Source organism: Ranitomeya variabilis, chromosome 5 (genome assembly GCF_051348905.1).
Source record: "Ranitomeya variabilis isolate aRanVar5 chromosome 5, aRanVar5.hap1, whole genome shotgun sequence".
In the NCBI taxonomy this organism is placed as follows: Eukaryota; Metazoa; Chordata; class Amphibia; order Anura; family Dendrobatidae; genus Ranitomeya; species Ranitomeya variabilis.
In genome coordinates this window covers 420,686,016-420,705,463 of record NC_135236.1, presented here as the reverse complement: position 1 = coordinate 420,705,463, position 19,448 = coordinate 420,686,016, and the positions used below count along the sequence as shown (strand labels likewise).

The 19,448-nt window shown below is 44.0% G+C and overlaps 1 protein-coding gene across 4 annotated transcripts in view; it reads left to right on the top strand.

The window, feature by feature from the left end:
• The first annotated feature begins 9,692 nt into the window (after positions 1-9,692).
• MDM1 (Mdm1 nuclear protein) overlaps positions 9,693-19,448 on the top strand; it is a 56,945-nt gene continuing 47,189 nt past the window's right edge. For 2 of the 4 annotated variants that reach the window (XM_077265237.1, XM_077265236.1), the window contains exons 1-2: positions 9,700-9,819; positions 16,448-16,544. In XM_077265237.1, coding sequence (XP_077121352.1) covers positions 9,802-9,819; positions 16,448-16,544 — 115 coding nt within the window. In that variant the 5' untranslated portion in view covers positions 9,700-9,801. The other 2 variants (XM_077265238.1, XM_077265239.1) reach the window with 2 other exon arrangements.

Below are 19,448 nucleotides of genomic sequence, written 5' to 3'. Positions count from 1 at the left end.
GGCGATATGTAAAGACACTCTGGTTGTTCAAAAGTTAAAAACATTAACTCTCTGCTTTTCGAGTTCGAAAATTTGTTCAAATATAAACCGATACAATTTGTAGTCGTATATAGAGTATTTATTTGGATACCACTGCATTTCTTAGTACTCAAAATGTATGTTTAGCTGTCAAAATTTAAGTTTTACGTTACTTACAAGCTGAGATATTAACGAAAATCGATGTAAATCAGCCATTTTGTAAAATCCAAGATGGCGGCCACTTAGGACTCGGGGCAAATGGAAACATTGTTTTTCTTATTGCTTATACCATAGCCTTTCCAAAAATGTACATATTTGAAACTCTCCAGAAAATTCCGGCGAAATTACATAGTGAACCGGACTAAGTGGTCGAAGGTGTTGTTTTCAGATTAAAATAAATTTTGCATTTCATTTGGAAATCAAGGTCCCATACTCTGGAGGAAGAGTGGAGAGGCTCACGATCCAAGCTGCTTGAGGTCTTGTCACGATCCATTTTATGGCAGCTCTGGTTCCACTTTGTTTAACCCCTTCATGACCCAGCCTATTTTGGCCTTAATGACCTGGCCGTTTTTTGCAATTCTGACCAGTGTACCTTTATGAGGTAATAACTCAGGAACGCTTCAACGGATCCTAGCGATTCTGAGATTGTTTTTTCGTGACATATTGGGCTTCATGATAGAGGTAAATTTAGGTCGATAATTTCTGAGTTTATTTGTAAAAAAACGGAAATTTGGCGAAAATTTTGAAAATTTCACAATTTTCACATTTTGAATTTTTATTCTGTTAAACCAGAGAGTTATGTGACACAAAATAGTTAATAAATAACATTTCCCACATGTCTACTTTACATCAGCACAATTTTGTAAACAAATTTTTTTTTTGCTAGGAAGTTATAAGGGTTAAAATTTGACCAGTGATTTCTCATTTTTACAACAAAATTTACAAAACCATTTTTTTAGGGACCACCTCACATTTGAAGTCATTTTGAGGGTTCTATATGGCTGAAAATACCCAAAAGTGACACCATTCTAAAAACTGCACCCCTCAAGGTGCTCAAAACCACATTCAAGAAGTTTATTAACCCTTCAGGTGTTTCACAGCAGCAGAAGCAACATGGAAGTAAAAAATGAACATTTAACTTTTTAGTCACAAAAATGATCTTTTAGCAACAATTTTTTTATTTTCCCAAGGGTAAAAGGAGAAACTGGACCACAAACGTTGTTTTGACTTTTTGAATGAAAAATTGGCTCCAATCTTTAGCGGACACCATGTCGCGTTTGGAGAGCCCCCGTGTGCCTAAACATTGGAACTCCCCCACAAATGACCCCATTTTGGAAACTAGACCCCCCAAGGAACTTATCTAGAAGCATAGTGAGCACTTTAAATCCCAGGTGCTTCACAAATTGATCCGTAAAAATGAAAAAGTACTTTTTTTTCACAAAAAAATTATTTTAGCCTCAATTTTTTCATTTTCACATGGGCAACAGGATAAAATGGATCCTAAAATTTGTTGGACAATTTCTCCTGAGTACACCGATACCTCACATGTGGGGGTAAACCACTGTTTGGGCACATGGTAAGGCTCGGAAGGGAAGGAGCGCCATTTGACTTTTTGAATGAAAAATTATCTCCATCGCTAGCGGACACCATGTCACGTTTGGAGAGCCCCTGTGTGCCTAAACATTGGAGCTCCCCCACAAGTGACCCCATTTTGGAAACTAGACCCCCCAAGGAACTTATCTAGAAGCATAGTGAGCACTTTAAACCCTCAGGTGCTTCACAAATTGATCCGTAAAAATGAAAAAGTACTTTTTTTTCACACAAAATTTCCTTTAGCCTCAATTTTTTCATTTTCACATGGGCAACAGGATAAAATGGATAGTAAAATTTGTTGGGCAATTTCTCCTGAGTACGCCGATACCTCATATGTGGGGGTAAACCACTGTTTGGGTGCACGGCAAGGCTCGGAAGGGGAGGCGCGCCATTTGACTTTTTGAATGGAAAATTAGCTCCAATCGTTAGCGGACACCATGTCGCGTTTGGAGAGCCCCTGTGTACCTAAGAATTGGAGCTCCCCTACAAGTGACCCCATTTTGGAAACTAGACCCCCCAAGGAACTTATCTAGATGCATAGTGAGCACTTTAAACCCCCAGGTGCTTCACAGAAGTTTATAACGCAGAGCCGTGAAAATAAAAAATAATTTTTCTTTCCTCAAAAATGATTTTTGGCCCGGATTTTTTTATTTTCCCAAGGGTAATAGGAGAAATTGGACCCCAAATGTTGTTGTCCAGTTTGTCCTGAGTACGATGATACCCCATATGTGGGGGTAAACCACTGTTTGGGCGCACGGCAGGGCTCGGAAGGGAAGGCACGCCATTTGGCTTTTTGAATGGAAAATTAGCTCCAATCATTAGCGGACACCATGTCGTGTTTGGAGAGCCCCTGTGTGCCTAAACATTGGAGCTCCCCCACAAGTGACCCCATTTTGGAAACTAGACCTCCCAAGGAACTAATCTAGATGTGAACCCCCAAGTGCTTCACAGAAGTTTATAACGCAGAGCCATGAAAATAAAAAATAATTTTTCTTTTCTCAAAAATGATTTTTTAGCCCACAATTTTTTATTTTCCCAAGGGTAACAGGAGAAATTGGACCCCAAAAGTTGTTGTCCAGTTTCTCCTGAGTACGCTAATACCCCATATGTGGGGGTAAACCACTGTTTTGGCACACGTCGGGGTTCGGAAGGGAAGTAGTGACGTTTTGAAATGCAGACTTTGATGGAATGCTCTGCGGGCGTCAGGTTGCATTTGCAGAGCCCCTGATGTGCCTAAACAGTAGGGACTCCCCACAAGTGACCCCATTTTGGAAACTAGACCCCCCAAGGAACTTATCTAGAAGCATAGTGAGCACTTTAAACCCTCAGGTGCTTCACAAATTGATCCGTAAAAATGAAAAAGTACTTTTTTTTCACACAAAATTTCCTTTAGCCTCAATTTTTTCATTTTCACATGGGCAACAGGATAAAATGGATAGTAAAATTTGTTGGGCAATTTCTCCTGAGTACGCCGATACCTCATATGTGGGGGTAAACCACTGTTTGGGTGCACGGCAAGGCTCGGAAGGGGAGGCGCGCCATTTGACTTTTTGAATGGAAAATTAGCTCCAATCGTTAGCGGACACCATGTCGCATTTGGAGAGCCCCTGTGTACCTAAACATTGGAGCTCCCCTACAAGTGACCCCATTTTGGAAACTAGACCCCCCAAGGAACTTATCTAGATGCATAGTGAACACTTAAAACCCCCAGGTGCTTCACAGAAGTTTATAACGCAGAGCCGTGAAAATAAAAAATAATTTTTCTTTCCTCAAAAATGATTTTTGGCCCGGATTTTTTTATTTTCCCAAGGGTAACAGGAGAAATTGGACCCCAAAAGTTGTTGTCCAGTTTCTCCTGAGTACGCTGATACCCCATATGTGGGGGTAAACCACTGTTTTGGCACACGTCGGGGTTCGGAAGGGAAGTAGTGACGTTTTGAAATGCAGACTTTGATGGAATGCTCTGCGGGCGTCAGTTTGCATTTGCAGAGCCCCTGATGTGCCTAAACAGTAGGAACTCCCCACAAGTGACCCCATTTTGGAAACTAGACCCCCAAGGGAACTTATCTAGATGTGTGGTGAGCACTTTGAACCCCCAAGTGTTTCACAGAAGTTTATAACGCAGAGCCATGAAAATAATAAGTGTTTCCTTTCCTCAAAAATATTTTTTTAGCCCAGAATTTTTTAATTTTCCCAAGGGTAACAGGAGAAATTTGACCCCAAAAGTTGTTGACCAGTTTCTCCTGAGTATGCTGATACCCCATATGTGGGGGTAAACCACTGTTTGGGCACATGCCGGGGCTCGGAAGGGAAGTAGTGACATTTTGGAATGCAGACTTTGATGGAATGGTCTGCGGGCATCATGTTACGTTTGCAGAGCCCCTGATGTGCCTAAACAGTAGAAACCCCCCACAAGTGACCCCATTTTGGAAACTAGACCCCCCAAGGAACTTATCTAGATGTGTGGTGAGCACGTTCAAACCCAAGTGCTTCACAGAAGTTTACAACGCAGAGCCGTGAAAATAAAAAAATCATTTTTCTTTCCTCAAAAAAGATGTTTTAGCAAGCAATTTTTTATTTTCACAAGAATAACAGGAGAAATTGGACCCCAATATTTGTTGCCCAGTTTGTTGTGAGTATGCTGGTACCCCATATGTGGGGGTAAACCACTGTTTGGGCGCACGTCAGGGCTCGGAAGGGAAGTAGTGACATTTGAAATGCAGACCTTGATGGAATGGTCTGCGGGCGTCACGTTGCATTTGCAGAGCCCCTGATGTGCCTAAACAGTAGAAACACCCCACAAGCGACCCCATTTTGGAAACTAGACCCCCCAAGGAACTTATCTAGATGTGTGGTGAGCACTTTCAGCCCCCAAGTGCTTCACAGAAGTTTATAACGCAGAGCCGTGAAAATAAAAAATAATTGTTCTTTCCTCAAAAATTATGTTTTAGCAAGTAATTTTTTATTTTTGCAAGGGTAACAGGGGAAATTGGACCCCAACAGTTGTTGCCCAGTTTGTCCTGAGTACGCTGGTATCCCATATGTGGGGGTAAACCACTGTTTGGGCGCACGTCGGGGCTTGGAAGGGAGGGAGCACCATTTGACTTTTTGAACGCAAGATTGGCTGGAATCAATGGTGGTGCCATGTTGCGTTTGGAGACCCCTGATGTGCCCAAACAGTGGAAACTCCTCAATTCTAACTTCAACACTAACCCCAACACACCCCTAACCCTAATCCCAACTGTAGCCATAACCCTAATCACAACCCTAACCCCAACACACCCCTAACCACAACCCTAACCCCAACACACCCGTAACCCTAATCCCAACCCTAATCCTAACCCTAATCCCAACCCTAACCCTAATCCCAACCCTAACCACAACTGTAACCCCAACACACTCCTAACCCTATCCGTAACCCTAACCACAAGCCTAATCTTAACCCTATTTCCAACCCTAGCCCTAATTCCAACCCTAACTCTAAGGCTATGTGCCCACGTTGCGGAATCGTGTGAGATTTTTCCGCACGATTTTTGAAAAATCTGCAGGTAAAAGGCACTGCGTTTTACCTGCGGATTTACAGCGGATTTCCAGTGTTTTTTTGTGCGGATTTCACCTGCGGATTCCTATTGAGGAACAGGTGTAAAACGCTGCGGAATCCGCACAAAGAATTGACATGCTGCGGAAAATACAACGCAGAGTTTCCGCACGGAATTTTCCGCACCATGGGCACAGCGGATTTGGTTTTCCATAGGTGTACATGGTACTGTAAACCTGATGGAAAACTGCTACGGAATTCGCAGCGGCCAATCTGCTGCGGATCCGCGGCCAATCCGCTGCCAATCCGCTGCGGATCCGCGGCCAATCCGCTGCGGATCCGCAGCCAAATCCGCACTGTGTGCACATGCCCTAACCCTACCCTACCCCTAACCCTAGTTCTAACCCTAGTTCTAACCCTAACCCTAGTGGAAAAAGAAAAAAATATATTTTATTTTTTTATTATTGTCCCTACCTATGGGGGTGATAAAGGGGGGGGGTAATTTACTATTTTTTTTTATTTTGATCACTGTGATAGGTTATATCACAGTGATCAAACTATACCTGGAACGAATCTGCCGGCCGGCAGATTCGGCGGGCGCACTGCGCATGCGCCCGCCATTTTGGAAGATGGCGGCACCCATGGAGAAGACGGATGGACACCGGGAGCCTCGGTAAGTATAAGGGGGTGGAGATCGGGGCACGGGGGGGGGCGTCGGAGCACGGGGGGGTGGCATAGGAGCACGGAGGGAGCGGACAGGAGGACGGGGGAGCGGAGCACAAGACGGAGGGGAGCGGACCACAGATCGGTGGCTTGGGGGGGCGATCGGTGGGGTGGGGGGGGGGGGGTCACATCAGTGTTTCCAGCCATGGCCGATGATATTGCAGCATCGGCCATGGCTGGATTGTAATATTTCACCAGTTTTCTAGGTGAAATATTACAAATTGCTCTGATTGGCAGTTTCACTTTCAACAGCCAATCAGAGCGATCGTGATCGTAGCCACGGGGGGGGTGAAGCCACCCCCCCTGGGCTGAAGTACCACTCCCCCTGTCCCTGGAGATCGGGTGAAATTGGAGTGAACCCTTTCACCCGCTCTGCAGGGACGCGATCATTCCATGACGCCACATAGGCGTCATGGGTCGGATTGGCACAGGTTGGGAAGGGGTTAAATGTAGCTTTTTTTCCTTTCAGTCCATTGGGGGTTAATGTCAGTTTTAGCCCCCCCATTGGCAATCTGGTGTAACTGCAGTGTTGCTGGGTCAGCTGATGTGGTGGTAACCACTCCCACCATCCTTTAAATGGTCACCTGATGCATCAGCTGACTGTTGTTGATAAGAGTTTATCTTTGGAGACCAGCCTAGCAGGAGCAGCTGTCTGGTGTCAGCCACTTCTGGTGTTTGGATTCCTGTTGCTGTGCTATCTGCAGTGTGGAGATTGGCAGCAATGTCTGGAAGTGCTGTATTTTCACCTTGTCCCTTTGGTATTTGTCATTATCCCCTGTGTTGTATTATCTGAAGTAGTGAGGCTAGCGCTCCTTGCCAGCCAGTGTACTAGCCAGGGCAGTATTAGGCAACAGCGAGGGACTTAGGTTCGTGATGGCGGCGGGGGGAAGGACCGCTTAGGGCGTTAGGGGAGTGCAGGGATAGGCTCAGGTTTGAGCTCAGGTGGTGACCATCCCCCATTTCCCTATCTGTAGCGCCTTTCTCTCCCCAATAACATCCCGTTGTGTGTGGGTTGCGCCGTCCGCTGACCAACCACCTGTTGGGTCGCAATACGTATCGTGACATGTCTAGTGCAAAATTTCCACAATCAGTGATGGTTTGGGGAGCCATGTCATCTGCTGGTGTAGGTCCACTGTGTTTTATCAAGACCAAAGTCAGCGCAGCCATCTACCAGGAAATTTTAGAGCACTTCATGTTTATCTCTGCCAACAAGCTTTTTGGAGATGGAAATTTCATTTTCCAGCAGGACTTGGCACCTGTCCACACTGCCAATGACTGTAATGATACAGCGAGAGTCACTTTGTGCATTTTCAGCAGTATGTGCCTTTTTAATGCAGGCACCAAAATGCAGTCAACCACATTTTGGTTCCTGCTTCAAATAGGCGGATACTGCCAAAAATTATGTCCGCCAGTGCCACTGTCTGCAACATTAAATGGTCAATGGCCCCGTCAGTGCAAGCCTTCAGTGTCGCTCAGTGAACTTCTGATGCATAGCTTTACTTTATTTTTTTTATAGAGGAGTTCCAGAAGATTGCAGCACAATTGCGAGTAATGATTAGTGATGAGCGAGTATACTCGTTGCTCGGGTTTTACCGAGCACGCTCGGGTGATCTCTGAGTATTTGTTAGTGTTCGGAGATTACGTTTTCATCACCTCAGCTGAATGATTTACAGCTATTAGCCAGCTTGATTACATGTGGGGATTCCCTAGCAACCAGGCAACCCCCACATGTACTCAGCCTGGCTAATAGCTGTAAATCATGATGAAAACTAAATCTCTGAACACTAACAAATACTCGGAGATCACCTGAGCATGCTTGGGAAAACCCGAGCAACGAGTACACTCACTCATCACTACTAATGATGCTTTACTTGAGCAGTTGGAGCGTGACAAATTCCAAGAAAGGCACTTTGTAGAAGAGGCATGGTCTTATTGAAACAAATAGACCGGAAGACCGTCGGTCAGAGCGCTGCATGGTCATACTGTCAGATATCAGCGTGACCCTGCAGCGGTGACCTGAGGTAAAAAGCTTACTGCAGGTCAGCAGGCGTGGGCTGATGAGACTACCGCTCTCATCGGGCTACGTGTGCTGTCACTGATTATGGTGACAGCAGGTGCCACTGATGGGAGATGTAGTCTCATCTACTGGCGCCTGCGTTCACAGTTGAAAAAAAAAGTTAATTATATACACACTCAAATAAAAACCCATTATACTCACCTAACGTCAAATTCCCGACACCCTCGCCTCCTAGAAAATAATAAACCACCATATACTCACCTGTCCGCCGTAGTCCACATAATTTGAGTGTCCCATGGTGATCTCACATATAGAACAGTCACATCGGGAAATGTGACTTCTCTACCCGGCCACCAGCGATACACTGACAGGAGGTAATTGCTCCCACAGTGTATCACTGAGCTGCCATAAGAGTTCACAGGAGTTCATCAGCTTCGGTGCTCTCACTTACGGCACCATCGCGAGAGAACTTTCTCATGCCGAGTAGTGCCGAAAGGGAGATCACTGGAGCCGATGAACTCTCATGGCAGCTCAGGGATACACTGCGGGAGCGATCACCTCCTATCAGTGTATCACCGGCTGTCTTTGAGAGCAGTCACATCACATCAGTGACTGCTCTCAAAGTGATCAGGATCATCGTGGGACATTATGGATTATCTTCTCTGCAGACAGGTGAGGAATATTGTGGTTATTTTATGTTGCAGGAGACGTTGGCGTCGGTGGATTAGGTGTTCGGTGAGTATGGTTTAATTAAGATTATTAAGTAAAAGAGTCATTATTTCAAATAAAGGACTTTATTCTGGGTGTCTGTTTTTCCACACTATCACTGTGGGGTTAGTAATTGGACAGGGTGTCTTATAGACAGCTCTCCATTACTAACCTTTGGGCTTGATGTCACCTGACAATAAAGGTGACATTAACCCCACAAATATGAACCCCATTTGCCACCACTACAGGGCGAGCAGGAAGAGCGAGGCTAAGTGCTAGAATTGGTGCATCTTATAGATGCGCCTTTTCTAGGGCAGCTGAGAGATGATGTTTTTAGCCTGAGGGGATGCCAATATCCATGGCCCCTTCCCAAGCTATTAATATTAGCCCACAGTTGTCTGCCTAGCCTTTGCTGGTTAGATTTTATAGGGGGACCTGATGTCAATTTTTTTCTGGGTTCCCCCTGTAAGCTGATATTAATAGCCTGGGAACCTTTGGCTATTGGCTCCTTCCCAGAATATTAACATCAGCCTTCAGCTTCGTGATGTTTTGTTACAAAGAAGGGCGGAAAGGGATGCAGTGTGACCAGCACTGACACTGAGAGCCCAGCCACAATCAGAGGCGTAACGTGAAGCTCATGGGCCCCAGTGTAAAAGGTCCACAGGGGCCGCAGTTATTGCAATGGTCTTTTTATCCAGGACAAAGGGCATTTTCGGGCCCCTGAGCCTCCAGGGCCCGGGTACGATTCCAACCCCTGCGCAGTTATGCCCCTGGCCACAATGTAAGACCATATGTGTCTATTACAGAAGAAACACGTAAGAAACCAAGCGACACTCTCAGCTCTGCTATATGGCCACCAGCAGACAGGTAGAGCTGCAGACAGCCGGAGCGGCCAGGGCTCTCTGCCCAGATATAACGGCACGTAATGAGGCACAGGATTACCGCGGTCACCGGGGACGCCGCCATTGTGTGCGGTGCAGCCCAAACATCCAGCGGCTAATCCCCAGCACACAGCGAGCGGAGGAGACGCCGGAAGAAGCGCTGCGATTGGTGCCTCAGCTCCCACAGCCGTTACCATAGCGCAGGCGCAGTGCACGCAGGACGCGGACTGGGCTTTACCTAGGTAACGTGTTGTGTTTACAGGGGCCTGACACCTGTCACGGGCTCCAGCGCGCAGGGAGCTCCGGGGTGCGGAGGACGGAAGATGCCGGTCCGATTCAAGGTGCTGCTGTGTGACGGGTGCTCGCCCCTGACATCACTGTGTGAGGTGTCTGTGTGACTGGTAGGACGGAGCAGGGGCTGGAAAGTGAAAGTAGGGTGTGAGCAGGTCCGCACTGAGCCATGGGCGTCTGCATTGCTCTAGTCTGCTGTCATTGCTACCAGTGTGTACGAGGCACTAGGATTCATATGCTGTATTATTGCTACTATTATCGTTGTCGTACTGCGCAGTGTGATCCAGCGTCGCTGCATTTCCAGAAACTGATCATGTGTTACGCTATGTGCACACGTAGGAAATGTGGGGCAGAATTTTCTGCACCAAATCCGCATCTCCTGGCAGAATCTGCAGCCGCCGATTTACCGTGGTTTTTGTGCGGAATTGATGCGGGTTTTGTGCGTTTTTTTGCCACTGCGGAATTTTAACATGGAGGGGTGCAGAAACGCTGCAGATCCGCACAAAAGAAGTGACATGCACTTCTTTGAAATCCGCAGCAATTCCGCACTGATTTTTCCGCACCATCTGCACAGCTTTATTTTTTTCCATTGAATAACATTGTACTGTACATCACAGTGCGGATCTGCAGCGTTTCTGCGCGGAAAAATCCGCTGCGGATCTGCAGCAAATCCGCACCGTGTGCACATAGCCTTACAGACGGGAGCAGGGCTCAGTGCCGATCCCGTACTTGTAGTCATATCATGATCGACCATCTTACTCACCAAGCAGATAGAATCGTCCCGTGCCATACACATACATAGGGCCAGTGGCGGGCCCAGACGGATTAGGGCGCCTGTGAATAACAGTACAAGGGCCCCTTTATGTAACAGAAGCTGTTGCTGTGTTGTAGCTGGTAGCGGCCCCTTTATTTTTGAGCCCCTGGGCAGCTACACAGGTTGCATCGGTGTTATGTTCACCCCGGCATAGTGTCCCCACCAGGTATTCGGTTATCACACTGGCCCGCTATGTAGGGAAGTGCAGCAGACTCCATTAGTAGAGTCTAAGTACATACAGTTAGGTCCATATATATTTGGACAGAGACAACATTTTTCTAATTTTGGTTATGGACATTACCACAATGAATTTTAAACAAAACAATTTAGATGCAGTTGAAGTTCAGACTTTCAGCTTTCATTTGAGGGTATCCACATTAAAATTGGATGAAGGGTTTAGGAGTTTCAGCTCCTTAACATGTGCCACCCTGTTTTTGAAGGGACCAAAAGTAATTGGACAATTGACTCCAAGGCTATTTCATGGACAGGTGTGGGTAATCCCTTCGTTATGTCATTCTCAATTAAGCAGATAAAAGGCCTGGAGTTGATTTGAGATGTGGTGCTTGCATTTGGAAGGTTTTGTTGTGAAGTAAACATGCGGTCAAAGGAGCTCTCCATGCAGGTGAAACAAGCCATCCTTAAGCTGCGAAAACAGAAAAAACCCATCCGAGAAATTGCTACAATATTAGGAGTGGCAAAATCTACAGTTTGGTACATCCTGAGAAAGAAAGAAAGCACTGGTGAACTCATCAATGCAAAAAGACCTGGGCACCCACGAAAGACAACAGCGGTGGATGATCGCAGAATAATCTCCATGGTGAAGAGAAACCCCTTCACAACAGCCAACCAAGTGAACAACACTCTCCAGGAGGTCGGCGTATCAATATCCAAATCTACCATAAAGAGAAGACTGCATGAAAGTAAATACAGAGGGTTCACTGCACGGTGCAAGCCACTCATAAGCATCAAGAATAAAAAGGCTAGACTGGACTTTGCTAAAAAACATCTAAAAAAGCCAGCACAGTTCTGGAAGAACATTCTTTGGACAGATGAAACCAAGATCAACCTCTACCAGAATGATGGAAAGAGAAAAGCATGGCGAAGGCGTGGTACAGCTCATGATCCAAAGCATACCACATCATCTGTAAAACACGGCGGAGGCAGTGTGATGGCTTGGGCATGCATGGCTGCCAGTGGCACTGGGTCACTAGTGTTTATTGATGATGTGACACAGGACAGAAGCAGCCGAATGAATTCTGAGGTATTCAGAGCCACCATACTGTGTGCTCAGATCCAGCCAAATGCAGCCAAACTGATTGGTCGTCGTTTCATACTACAGATGGACAATGACCCAAAACATAAGGCCAAAGAAACCCAGGAGTTTATTAAAGCAAAGAAGTGGAATATTCTTGAATGGCCAAGTCAGTCACCTGATCTCAACCCAATTGAGCATGCGTTTCACTTGTTAAAGACTAAACTTCAGACAGAAAGGCCCACAAACAAACAGCAACTGAAAACCACCGCAGTGAAGGCCTGGCAGAGCATCAAAAAGGAGGAAACACAGAGTCTGGTGATGTCCATGAGTTCAAGACTTCAGGCAGTCATTGCCAACAAAGGGTTTTCAACCAAGTACTAGAAATGAACATTTTATTTAAAATTATTTAATCTGTCCAATTACTTTTGGTCTCTTTTAAAAACAGGGTGGCACATGTTAAGGATCTGAAACTCCTAAACCTTTCATCCAATTTTAATGTGGATACCCTCAAATGAAAACTGAAAGTCTGAACTTCAACTGCATCTGAATTGTTTTGTTTAAAATTCATTGTGATAATGTCTATAACCAAAATTAGAAAAATGTTGTCTCTGTCCAAATATATATGGACCTAACTGTATTTGGGTTTGCAAGAAGCAGAGCAGGAGACTCTGTGCAGGACAGGTCTTTGTGACGGTAAAGCCAATGACGCACCCACGGCGGTGGACGATCAGGCTGCGAATCGGAGGATAAAGTTTGAGTTATTTTTGTAACTTGGCAAAATAAAGACATTAAAGGTTGGACTAACCTGGGTCACTGCCTCTTTACCACACTGTCGGGAAAGCCCTGCATTAAACTGGTTTTATTTAGAGCAAAGAATTGTTAGATCCTGTGTGTCCATGCACAAAGAGATCAAGCTTTAGTATAGGGTCCCATGTGATAGTGGCCTCCATTCTGCTGGCAGATGGGTTCACAGTATCTTACGCTCTTCCATGTGTCTCAGTAGTGGAATTTATGTATGCAATGTTTGCACAGTCAGGCTGCTTAGTGTTTCTATATATTCGCATTTCTTCTTTTATAACTCCTGAATATTTATGATTACATTGACAACTGGGTGTCACCATTTGGAGGTTGTGCCAACTCATTAATACTGTCCAGTCACTGCTGGCAATGTTAGAGCGTACAAGGACACACTGCTGTGCTAGAGGGAACGGTGACAACCAGTTGTCCATGTATTTGTAAATATTCAGGAGGAATAACAGAGGAACGACACAATGCACAATTATAAGAAATGACGTTTTAGAAATTGTTTCTTATGGAGAATAAAATGTATTCATTAAAACAGATTCTTCTGGAGAGCTAAAGAGTAACCGTCGTTTTAATTTATTTTTATTTCATAAATCAAATGTGCACATGAAAATAAGCAACTCTGAAATACATCCTATCAGGGAAATCTGCTTCTTTCTCCGCCCGAATTGATCAGTTGTTATCAAAATGCTCAATTTTAGGGAAAATCTGTATTCAGTGAGGACAGACTCCCAGTATTGAGTTAGGAGATGAGAGCGGCTACTGATATGTAGATAGGAAGAGGGAGGAGCTCTGTCTGTAGCTCCTCCCTCCTCCCATCTATATAGAATCTTATGAGGAGCAACTGCCATCTCCTATCTCAGTCATGGGAAAATCTGTCTTCACTGAATACAGATTTTACCTAAAATTGAGACTTTTGATAATGACTGAAAATTCTTCCAGTTCTGTGAAATAACTGGGACGTCTTGCATGCACTGCTATGTTGAAGTCTAGCCACAGATTTTCAATGATGTTCAGATCAGGGGACTGTGAGGGCCATTGTAAAACCTGCAGCTTGCGCCTTTTGAGGTAGTATTATAAATTTGGAAGTGTGTTTAGGATCCTTATCCATTTGTAGAAGTCATCCTCTTTCAACTTCAGCTTTTTTAAAGAAGGTGTTATGTTTGTATCAAGAATTTGTTGAAATTTCATTGAATCCATTCTTCCCTCTACCCATGAAATGTTCCCCTTGCCATTGGCTGCAACACAACCCCAAAGCATGATTGATCCACTCCCATTCTTGTTGATTGGCGAGATGTTCTTTTCCTGACATTCTGTAGCCTTTTTTCTCCACACATACCTTTTGATCATTGTGGCCAAATAATTCTATTTTAACCTCCATCAGTCCACAGGTCTTGTTTCTAAAATGCATCAAGCTTGTTTACTTGTCCTTATGCATACATCTAAGGCTGAATTTTATGATGATGACGCAGGAGAGGTTTTCTTCCGATAACTCTCCCATGATGTCCATTTTTGTGCAGTCAGTTCAGATATGGTGTAGCAAGATGGCGATTGTGTCTTTGAAGCTGTCTTGGAGATCCTTGAAACTGTCCTGGAAGGAATCTTTGGAATGCAGGAGTGAAGGCACTGGAATACCCCATATTTGGAAATGAAGCTTGGGCTGGACCAATTACAAAGTGACTAGCTGTTCAAAAGTTGTGCGACCCCCCTATTTCCTGCTCTTAGTATATTCTTTTGTTTTGAGAATAAAGTTCAGTTGGGCAACAACTTCGCTGAGAGGAGTGTGTATCGTCTCTGTGTATCTGATGCATTCTTAGCCGTGTATCGTCTCTGTGTATCTGATGCATTCTTAGCCTCTAAGCGCACACTGAGCTTATATTTGGTCAGGTACAAGCAATCACATTGATCTCACTTTAAGAGATCACCCTCACAGAACAATGTACCACAACTCCAGAGTCTGCTAAATCTTTCTCAAGGTCTTTTGCAGTGAAGCGCAGGTTTGGATTTGATTCTCTAGCAATCAAACAAGCAGCTCTTACTAAAATTTTGCTTGATCTTCCAGACCTTATCTTGACCTCCCCTGTTAACTGCCATTTCTTAATTACAATTAGAACTGAGGAAAGGACAACTTGAAAATGCTTTTCTATCTTCTTCTGACGTTCTGCTTTCATTTTCAGAGTGCTAGCCAGCTACTTAGAAGTCATGGCCTGTTTTTTTGGCACAAAGAAGCTGGGTTTTCATAATGCTGGGAAATTTGCATCACCTGGCCTTTCCTGATGATGATAGCGAATGAGCCATAAACCTAACAGGCTAATTAAGGTCTGAAACCGTGGTCAAAGTTTCCTTTGTGGAATTTCTAAAATGTAAAAGATGACATATATTTTTTTCACCTGAAACACAAAGGAAATGTGTCATCTTTAACTTTAGGCCTTTTAGAGATCATTACATCTTCAACATGGTTAACTGTTCACAGTAACAGTAATTTTGACCAGTAGCGTCCAAATGTTTACATGCAACCGTATAATGCAAAGTTGCTTATTTTCACATGTACTATTGATTTATTTCATAAAATTTAATACAAATGTTACTCTGTAAAGGGAACCGGTCACCTTAGAAAACGCTATTTGCCTGCACGTATAGGGGTAATCTGCAGGTAAATAGCATTACATGGCTGCCTTACTGAAGATGCAGCTACTGGGAGAAAATGTACCTATTTCTTCTTGGAATCTGCCGGTTTTCAGCCATGGGGGAGTGCGTGGAGCTGGTCACCGCTCACTATTCTGTATACTATACTGTAAGCACGCCCGCACTTTGAATGCCAGTTTATTTTGAATAGATGGGCTGCTACATATGCGCAGACAATAATTACACATCTCATCAAGATTTATGGATTGGCCACAGAACTTTCTGAAACAAACATTCTATGTGTAAACATGCTCTAACTGAGTTCTATAGATTGTCCTTTCAGAACTAATTTCCCAGTTCCTCCTATGTATTGCTTTCTATGGTTCATGAGGCTTCTCTAAAGCATATCTGTATTATCATGTTCTCTTAAATATTTAATTTTTATACTATATATTGCCAATGCTTATTGGCCTGGTGTATGCCTAAAGGTCACACTTTTATCATATGCTGGATGCATTGGACCCTATATACAGTATATGTTTGTGCTATAACTTTACACTGAATACACCAGTGGTATTTTGAGAATGACTGGTTAGGCTACTTTCACACTAGCATCGTGCACTGCACGTCGCTATGCGTCGTTTTGTAGAAAAAACGCATCCTGCAAAAGTGCTTGCAGGATGCGTTTTTTCTCCATAGACTAACATTAGCGACGCATTGCGACGCATTGACACACGTCGCAACCGTCGTGCGACGGTTGCGTCGTGTTGTGGTGGACCGTCGGCAGCAAGAAACGCTACATGTAACGTTTTTTGGTACGTCGTATCCGCCATTTCCGACCGCGCATGCGCGGCCGGAACTCCGCCCCCACCTCCCCGCACCTCACAATGGGGCAGCGGATGCGTTGAAAAACAGCATCCGCTGCCCCCGTTGTGCGGCGCTTTCAACGCTAGCGTCGTTGCGTCGGCACGTCGCTAGTGTGAAAGTAGCCTAAGAGATATCTCCTCTGCAGCCAGATGTTGCTCAAGCACTTGAAAGTCACAGTTTACTGTCCCCGGCAAACATCTACTACTGTCCCTGTAGGAGGCACCTGTACAGATTTAGATAAAAACAAAAATGACCCTTTTTTGTTTCATTTGACGTTACATTCATTCACATTTGATTTCTTATTTTAATGTAGGGTCTATCAGAATATGATAGGAATTTCAAGTGGAGATCGTGTGATGAAGATCAAACCGAGATGTCTAGATGGGCAGGACTTCCTTCTGATGAACTTGGTGAGAAGTAGTATTCATTAAAGAGACTTACAAGTTTTCTTTTGTTTAAGTGTTTCATGAATTAATTCATAGTGAGTAGAACGTGATGCTGCATGATGTTCGCACACAATCCAAGTAGTGAATCAAACTATTAATGGTAGCAAGACCTGACCCTGACTTCAGATTGCATATTACTTGGCGTATGCAATGTACTGTTGTACAGCTGGAAGTCGTGGTTGTGATTCTGTCAATATGATGATCCAGTCAAAAAGGCATCTTCAGTTGTCTAGCCATACATGTTCTCACATTGGGTTTTCGGACTGCATGTTGTTTAGCTGGTCATTACCATATTTGTTCAATTTTAATTCAACTTGTCTATTGGAGTTCGGTCATGCAGAAAAAAAAAATATACAGAAAATATGTTTGTTTTTGCAGAAAGTAGCAATCTCATTTTTTTCACCACATCACGACTTTATCACAACCTTTACTCCCTGGCCATTCTTTTTAAAAAAAAGTCATCAGGATAACTTCTTCATTGCTGGGAGGCCGTCCACTGGGACCACCACCATTCTCAAGGGCGATAATGCCCATTGGCAATCTGTTTATTCTTAATGGGACTTCCAAATATAGAGAAGGTCCCCAGCAATCCCATAAGAATGAATCAAGCTTTATTGCGTATGATCAACCACTGCTCGACTCACATGGGGTTCTTGAGAGCCCTGGTTCTCAGGATCAGTGGGGGCCCCAGCCGTTGGAAAGTTATCCACTATCTTATTGATAGGAAATAACTTCCGAACTGGAGAATATAACTGAAACTATTTCTTAATAATAGCTTGTTAGGCTCTGATTAAAGACTTTGGTGTAGGAAATTCATTGTAATTAATGATTTATGGTATATTCTAGGAATATACAGTACAGACCAAAAGTTTGAACACACCTTCTCATTTAAAGATTTTTCTGTATTGTCATGAGTATGAAAATTGTACAATAACACTTAAGGCATCAAAACTATGAATTAACACATGTGGAATTATATACTTAACAAAAAAGTGTGAAACAACTGAAATTATGTCTTATATTCTAGGTTCTTCAAAGTAGCCACCTTTTGCTTTGATGATTGCTTTGCACACTCTTGGCATTCTCTTGATGAGCTACAAGAGGTAGTCACCGGGAATGGTCTTCCAACAATCTTGAAGGAGTTCCCAGAGATGCTTAGCACTTGTTGGCCCTTTTGCCTTCACACTGAGGTCCAGCTCACCCCAAACCATTTCGATTGGGTTCAGGTCTGGTGACTGTGGAGGCCAGGTTATCTGGCGTAGCACCCCATCACTCTGCTTCTTGGTCAAATAGCTCTTACACAGCCTGGAGGTGTGTTTGGTGTCATTGTCCTGTTGAAAAATAAATGATGGTCTAACTAAACGCAAACCGGATGGAATAGCATGCCGCTTCAAGATGCTTGTACAGTATGCCTTCAATTTTGAATAAATCCCCAACAGTGTCACCAGCAAAGCAGCCCCACACCATCACACCTCCTCCTCCATGCTTCATGGTGGGAACCAGGCATGTAGAGTCCACCTGTTCACCTTTTCTGCGTCGCACAAAGACACGGTGGTTGGAACCAAATATCTCAAATTTGGACTCATCAGACCAAAGCACAGATTTCTACTGGTCTAATCTCCATTTCTTGTGTTCTTTAGCCCAAACAAGTCTCTTCTGCTTGTTGCCTGTCCTTAGCAGTGGTTTCCTAGCAGCTATTTTACCATGAAGGCCTGCTGCACAAAGTCTCCTCTTACCAGTTGTTGTAGAGATGTGTCTGCTGCTAGAACTCTGTGTGGCATTGACCTGGTCTCCAATCTGAGCTGCTGTTAACCTGCAATTTTTGAGGCTGGTGACTCGGATAAACTTATCCTCAGAAGTAAAGGTGACTCTTGGTCTTCCTTTCCTGGGGCGGTCCTCAAGTGAGCCAGTTTCTTTGTAGCGCTTGATGGTTTTTGCCACTGCATTTGGAGACACTTTCAAAGTTTGCACAATTTTTCGGACTAACTGACCTTCATTTCTTAAAGTAATGATGGCCACTCGTTTTTCTTTACTTACCTCTTTTTTCTTGCCATAATACAAATTCTAACAGTCTATTCAGTAGGACTATCAGCTGTGTATCCACCAGACTTCTACACAACACAACTGATGGTCCCAACCCCATTCATAAGGCAAGAATTCCCACTTATTAAACCTGACAGGGCACACCTGTGAAGTGAAAACCATTCCTGGTGACTACCTCTTGAACCTCATCAAGAGAATGCCAAGAGTGTGCAAAGCAGTCATCAATGCAAAAGGTGGCTACTTTGAAGAACCTAGAATATAAGACATAATTTCAGTTGTTTCACACTTTTTTGTTAAGTATATAATTCCACATGTGTTAATTCATAGTTTTGATGCCTTCAGTGTGAATGAACAATTTTTATAGTCATGAAAATACAGAAAAATCTTTAAATGAGAAGGTGTGTCCAAACTTTTGGTCTGTACTGTATGTCAGGTTCAGATTTACTTATTATTTAAACCTGCTACATAGCCAATCACTGACTGCAGCGGTGACCCACAGCGACCTGTTACAGCCAGTGCTTGGCTACAGTGTTCATGTACCTGTGTCGGTACACCATTACTACAGCTGAAAGTAGAGACCTGAGGGTATGTGCACACATGCATACATTAAGTATATGGTACAGACATTTTGATGCCATTTCTGCATCTCCAGGCAGGAAAAACACTGTTTAAAATAGGATTGTTTTTGCCTTGTTTTTAACGTGTTTCTGAGGTGTTTTGTACATGTGTTTTTGGTGCAGATTTTTCCCCACTTATTAGTATGAGGGAAATCTACAGCAAAAACGCTGAAAGATTTGACATGGTGCAGATTTAATTCTGCTCCAA